General features: G+C 39.9%; 2 protein-coding genes across 5 annotated transcripts in view; one reads left to right on the top strand and one right to left on the bottom strand.

Annotated features, from left to right (window-relative positions):
* Positions 1 to 524, top strand: part of LOC115069598 (uncharacterized protein C2orf16-like) — a 1,506-nt gene extending 982 nt beyond the window's left edge. Inside the window, exon 2 of the mRNA XM_029561565.1 lies at positions 1 to 524. Within this exon, the coding sequence (XP_029417425.1) occupies positions 1 to 456 (456 nt within the window). The 3' untranslated portion in view covers positions 457 to 524.
* Positions 1 to 7,105, bottom strand: part of Rnf13 (ring finger protein 13) — a 95,382-nt gene that overhangs the window by 3,662 nt on the left and 84,615 nt on the right. Inside the window, exon 9 of one of the 4 annotated variants that reach the window (XM_029561563.1) lies at positions 743 to 2,254. The exons of the other annotated variants lie outside the window; for them this stretch is intronic. Coding sequence (XP_029417423.1) covers positions 2,166 to 2,254 — 89 coding nt within the window. The 3' untranslated portion in view covers positions 743 to 2,165. Of the gene's footprint in view, positions 1 to 742; positions 2,255 to 7,105 lie in introns of those variants that run through there. 4 annotated transcript variants of the gene reach the window in all.

Genomic DNA, 7,105 nt, shown 5'->3' with positions numbered 1-7,105 from the left:
ACACTGAATCTGTTTGGTGTACCCAGGAAAGAACACAGCCCTACAGACACACTGAATCTGTTTGGTGTACCCAGGAAAGAACACAGCCCTACAGACACACTGAATCTGTTTGGTGTACCCAGGAAAGAACACAGCCCTACAGACACACTGAATCTGTTTGGTGTACCCAGGAAAGAACACAGCCCTACAGACACACTGAATCTGTTTGGTGTACCCAGGAAAGAACACAGCCCTACAGACACACTGAATCTGTTTGGTGTACCCAGGAAAGAACACAGCCCTACAGACACACTGAATCTGTTTGGTGTACCCAGGAAAGAACACAGCCCTACAGACACACTGAATCTGTTTGGTGTACCCAGGAAAGAACACAGCCCTACAGACACACTGAATCTGTTTGGTGTACCCAGGAAAGAACACGGCCCTACAGACACTGAATCTGTTTGGTGTACTTAAGGCCACCATTTATTTTTTTAATTTTTAATTTTATGTGTGAGTGTTTTGCCTGCATATATGTAAGTGCACAATGCCCATGGAGGTCAGAAGAGGGCGTTGGATGCCTTGAAACTAGTTACAGATGGCTGTTAGCTGTCATGCGGGTGCGGGTGCTGAGAGTATAACCCCAGTCCTCTGGAAGAACAGCCAGTGCTCTTAACCACTGAGTCATCGCTCCATCCCCACAGGGCCACCATTTCTAAATTGTAACTCAAAACTGCATTTGTCTGAAATAATCTGGTCATAGTGCAGACAGATTGATGCAGAGCTTTATTGTTCGGTTTTATAACTAGGCCTTACAACAACTAAGACTAGATTTTCTCAAAGTAAAAGATAAACAAGATTGAGCATGCAAAGGACTGAGTAAGTACAGATTTCCTAAGATGATTTAATTACAAATAATATGGCTAGGGATGATGGATTTGTGAGCTTTAAAACACACATTGTCTTTGATAAAACGTCTCACCACTTTCCCACTCCATCTGCCAGTGTTAAGTAGCTTTTTTCTAGCAAAAAAATTCACCTTCTATTTTCCCCTTCTTGATACCATTTTCCAAGAAATTTAAACAAGTCAATACGATAAAATGCTTTTAATGCCAAGTTTGCTCAAGAATCCACCTTGATTATTTCTGAGCTTTGGGCAGAGCAACCAGTTACGCTTAAGACTAGATTAAAGACAGTTAAGTGTAGTTTAAAAAAATTAAATATTCCTGAGCCGGGAGTGGTGGTATACACTCCCAGTAATCAGGAGTCAAGAGGCAGCCAGAGTTCTGTGAGATCCAGGCCAGCTGGGGCTAACAAGGAGAACTTGTCTCAAAAAAAAATTTTTTTTCTTCATAATAACTAAGTTAAAGTTGTAAGAATTATAAAACTAAGTATTCCATTTTAAATGTAATCTACAAAATGCTCTATTGCTTTTTTTCTGGTCTCTGTGGTAAAACTATTTCTCCTATCTCTGCTATCTGGTTAAGCTAAAGTTAGTTCTAAGTGCCTGGTAAATTACAGTGTCAGGTACAGTTTATTTTTACTTTAGGAAACTATTTCATATCGATGGGGTGCAGAAGACAGCTCCTAAAGAGACTGACTGCCTTAAATGCTTAGTAGGGGACTGTTAAATAAGTACAAAGGAATGTCCTAAGCATTTTGCATCTGCTAGGAAATACAGTAAGTAGTTCTCTGTAGCCACAGCTGGCCTGGAACTTGATATGTAGACCAGGATGGCCTCAGACTCAGAGATCTGCCTGCCTCTGCCTCCCAAGTGCTGGGATTAAAGGTGTGTGCCACCATGCCTGGCAGTAACTAGTTCTTACATTTAGAGAAATGCATTCATTGAAATAAGCTCCACAGTTTTTAATGGACTATTCAGAGGACAATAATGAATAATGAAATGTGCAGGAAGCTAGCTGCTTCTGAAGCAAGAGTACATGACTTCATGTGCTACCAAAAGATCACTTAAGTATTAATCAGTACACACATTTCTGAGATAGCTACAACTGAAGGTCAACACAGTAGGAAAATTATCCTGTCTCTAAAGGTTAGTGACCCATGAAAAATGCTGACACGGTTTTACAGGTTTCAAATTAACTAGTGTATATTTGTCTGTCTGTGTGTGCATGCCGTGTGTGTGGGTGCCCACGGAGATCAGAAGAGGGTGTCAGATCCCCTGGAGCTCAGAAGAGGGTGTCGGATCCCCTGGAGCTGGAGTTAGAGGCTGTTGAGAGCTGCTCGACATGGTTGCTGGGAACCACACTTGAGTCTGCTGGAGGAAGAGTAGGAGTTCTTAACCATTGAGCTCCTGCTAGTTCTTACAAGTTCCTCTGGATCTGATTACAGGCTAGGCCTATAGAAGCCATTCCTACATGTCAATCAATTTTGGTTCATTGACATTAGTCAACACATATTTCCAAAAATATGGTTTTTAAGGCAACAAAGCAATCAACTATTAGATTAGTTTCTTGTGCTCTTTTAAGGAGCAGACCACAGAAGTGGAGCTTCGACTTTACTCCTTCAATCTTATATGCGCTAAGCTAATGAGAGTTCTTTTTGGGATACTGGGGCTTGGTACCATGAGTCTCTGGATGATGAATACCCAGAAGCGTTCTACACTCTCCCTTTGTTTTCGATAAAGCAACAATCAAAATGTTACAACCACAAAATGTGGATTTTTTTCCTTACCAGTATGCATGTTTTGTCAAAACCACTGTACTAAAATAAGTATAAACAAATATACATTTTTCTTTAACTTTAGATGTCAAGTATAGTCATAAAAAATTCTAAAACAAATACAATTACTTCAAATTTATTGAAATTATAAATGTAACATAAAGTTACATATTTTCTAAGTACTTAGTAATTTTGGCAGTTTTTTGTAATTTCTACAATTTTTTGAGTCTTGTTATATGTTAGTTCTTTTACACATTTGCCTATTGTGTGTCCATGTAGGGTTTAGTTGTTTTGTTTTCAGACAGGGTCTCATGTAGCCCAGGCTAGCTTCCAACTTGCTATGTGTCCAAGGTTTGCCTTCAACTCCTGATTGTCCCATCTCCACCTCCCAAGTTCTGGGATAAGAGGATGAGCCAGTAAGCCCAGCGAGCAGTTTTCGAGGATTTGTACCCTCCCCAGCCCCCAGGACACATTTACACATTAAAAGTATAATGGTGCCAGGAGGCAGAGGCAGGCGAATCTCTGTGAGTTCATGGCCAGCCTAGTCTACATAGCGAGTTCCAGGCTAGCTGGGGCTACAGGGAGACCCTGTCTCAAAAACGCCAAAAGAAAAACTAAGTATAATGGCAAGGTAAAGAAACTTGCATGAAGTTACACACCCAACATACGGAGGAACCCAGAATTCCAGAATGTTATATATTTCAAGGTCTTTGCACTGTCTTAGCCATTATATTGTATTGCCTCCTAACATATGTAACTGGATTTCTGGTCACATTTAAATATTCCCCTTTAATTCATAGTGCTTAGAAATACTTTTAAAAAAACTCTGTGCATGTGTGTTGTGTGTATAAATCAGAGACAACCTTGGGTGTTGGTCTTTACCAGCTACCTGATTCAAGACAAGGTCTCCTGTTTGCTCCTGCTTACACCAGGTTCTTCAGCTTCAGGATTCTCCATACTCATCTCACTATAGGAGTACTGGGATTACAAACACACACTGCTGGCATTATATGGGCTCTGAGTATCCAAACTCAGTTCTTCACACTTGCCTGGAACATGAAAGCCATCTTCCCAGCACAAAAATATTCTGTTGGGGATGGGGGTATAGATTATACAGGATACTGCAAGGGTGCAGTGGGCCGGGCAGTAACTAGAGGATTTTCTGCATCCTAAAGGATGCATTTTATTTGACTCTCATATGGTTTACTGTTTTTCCAAACCTTTCTGGGATGCTACAAAAGAACAGCTGTATTCTGTGACTGTAATTCAGAGACAGAAATCAAGTTTGACCAAATTTCATGTGGGGTAGTCTAACCTTAAAACCAAGCAAACAAAAACCAAGCAGACCTCTTTTCTCTATATTTCAAATAGTCATTCTATGTTATCCTTTTACGCACTCAAACTTGGTTGCATTATCTATGCAAATAATTACTGTATCCAAGGTATTTCTGAATAAAGGATCAAATATGTTCAAAGATTTGTCATCATCCTGAAGAGACAATGTTAATAGGCTTTCAGAATAGCAAATAATATACTAGACTTCAAATATACTTAAAAAGCATCTCTGTAAGTTGCAGAAACCTTCACTATTTTTTTTTAAATTACTTTTCCATCTCACTAGGAAATTAGGATGTACAAAACACTTAAATTTATATACATTCTAAAATTTGATCTGATTTAATATCTCCTTTCGATTCCTTGCATATAATGGAAGTTAAATTAAAAACCTCTTCAATCTGAGTTTATTATCGACACTATGACAATATTGGACGTGGTAAACTTTTACCCTCCCAGTGTAGCCTCAAGGCCTGAGGTGAGAGAGGGCTGTCTTTAAGTTCAAGGTTTTGGGCAAAGGAATAACTTTAGCCTTTTGGAAATGTATCCCTTTCATAATTATAAAGCAGTATAGCCTTCACAGATGCAACCCTTAAAATGTAATAACTTCTAAAAAAAATTTATCCATTCCAATCACTGGTTCTAAATTTATTGTAACTGACTCATAGGAGGTCAATGATAGGTATTTTGAGAGCAGAAATCCTATGAGAGTTGCCAAAATCATTTGTGCAAATTAAAGAATAACTTCTGTGAATGAGACAGAAGTCACAGCAGAGATCTGCAACTCTGAGAAAGTGTTAGTAAGTTTAAGTTTTTTAGGGTAATATACTATTAAGTAATTAAGTAATGTAATTGGTCCTATTTTCTTTCATTACCAGTAATTACATAAATTAGCAAAAATATATTCCATTTGTTATATTTATGAATATATAAGCCTAAATGCATACCTGTGTAAAATGAAATGAGTGATAGCAATGACACAAGGGTTCAGCAGCAGCAGTTAGTACTATTTGTGTAAGTGTACTACCTTTAAGGCAGTGTGGTATTATCTGAAATAGCCTTATTAGTTGTAAATATGTATAGTACATTTGGCGGGAGAGATGGCTCAGCAGTTAACAGTACTGGCTGCTCTTGTGCAGCACCTGGGTTCAATTCCCAGTACCAACATGGCAGCTAACAATTGTCTGTAGGCACTGCACTCATGGGTACACTTACTACATGCAGGGAACACCCTCCCACACACACACAGAGTACAAATTCTAGAGCAACCACTACAACGTTGTTTTAAAAAACAAAAAAGTAAAAGAAAAATAAAAAGTACCAGGAGTGGTGGTACACACCTTTTAATCCCAGCACGTTGGCAGATGGCTGTAAAATCAAGGCCCACCTGGGATGGTCTAGGTAGTAAGTTCCAGGCCAACTGGAACTACATAATGAGAGCCTGTCTCAACACCCCACCCCCTCCCCCGAATAAAAAAAATCTATATGCTAGAAAGAGAGGAAAACAGAATCACAAAATACTGAATTAAATATAAAAAAGTTTAAATTGGACTTCAGTTTTTATGTACTAAATTCAGGTGAATTAAAGAACCAAATATAAAATAAAAAATATAATGCTTTCAAAAGGAAATGCAAAATGATAGCTATATAGCCACTGGGTAGGAAAGGAATGCTTTAAAACAAGGAATAGACCTCCCTCTGCTTCCCTGGGCCTGCATGACTCAGGCCTCTCTCCAGGGTAAGTCAATCACGCCCTCCCTGCCTTGACTCCCCCAGCCTCATTCACCCACCCATCTCCATCGCCCATCTCTCCTCCTAGCCTAGGTCCTGTCCCATTCCTTCTCTTGGCACCCCAGACACCTGAGGAACCACCACTGATTCCTAATCCTTTGCATCCAGACCAATCCCAGTTCCTTCTCTGGTCCCCAGGAGCCCTCTGGGCCTGGCCCAGCCCTCACCTCCCTCTGCTTCCCTGGGCTACACAACCTGCCAGCCTCTTTCCTGGACAGGGCTTCCTGATGCTTTGCATCCAGACCAATAAGTTCCTCAGCGCAGGCTCCAGGAGCCCCTGGGGCCTCTTCCCACCCCCATCTCCCTTTGCATCTCTGGGGGCACACCCACCAGCTGCGCTGGAACAGCATCTTTCCTGGGCACTGCTCCTAGGCCAGTCCAACCCCCAAATTCCTGAGGCCAAAATCTTTCCTGGAGGGATCCAGACCTTAGGAGAAAGCCTGAGAGCATCTGATCCTCATCTGTGTTGGGCTTCTGTGGGAACTCCTGAAGACAAAAGCAATCTAGCAACTCCAATATAAAATCAAAAGAGAGAACCAGAAGCTTAGAGGAGCCAGCTTTTCATGCCAAAAAAGTAAACAACAAAGGCACATGAAGTATATTAAAAGAAGCAGACCTAAACTTGAAGGCTTGAATCTCACACAAGAATCAGAAACTACAAAAGAAATTCACATGCCAAATTCACAGAGGAAAAAATAACAACATGAAAAACCAAAATAACATAACCCACCAAATACCAACAGTCCTATAGAGGAGTACAGTGAGAACCCTTTAGAGATAATGCAGGACACGGAACTCAAAACAACAATTATGAACATGATAAAAAGAATTCAGATAATTTAAAGAACACACAATGAAATCAAAGAACTGAGGAAAGATAGGGATAAACTTCTGAATAAATTCAGAAAAGAGCTAGAAATATTGAAGAATACTCAGGCTGAAATAAAAAACGAAGTGAAACACTCCATAAGCCAATTAGAAACGACAGGAGAAAGCATCACCAATAGTATGAACGAAATGGAAAACAGAGCATCAAGACTGGAAGATTAAGTGGACAAACTGGACCACTCAAGAAAAGATTATGAAAAATTTAAGATATCACAAGAATGGAATATGCAGGAGTTGTGTGACTCCATAAAAAGACCAAACTTACGAATCATAGTCATACATGAAGGAGAAGAATCCCAAGACAATGGCATGGACCAGATCTTCAACAGAATCGTGGAAGAAATTTTCCCAAAATTAAAAAAAAGATATACCCATACAAATACAAGAAGCATATAGAACACCAAACAGACAGGACCAGAAAAGAAACTCTCCT

Source organism: Nannospalax galili, unplaced genomic scaffold, assembly GCF_000622305.1.
Source record: "Nannospalax galili isolate Female #2095 unplaced genomic scaffold, S.galili_v1.0 scaffold1454, whole genome shotgun sequence".
Taxonomy (NCBI): Eukaryota; Metazoa; Chordata; class Mammalia; order Rodentia; family Spalacidae; genus Nannospalax; species Nannospalax galili.
The sequence above is the reverse complement of the archived record's forward strand: the minus strand, read 5'-3'. Positions and strand labels throughout refer to the sequence as shown.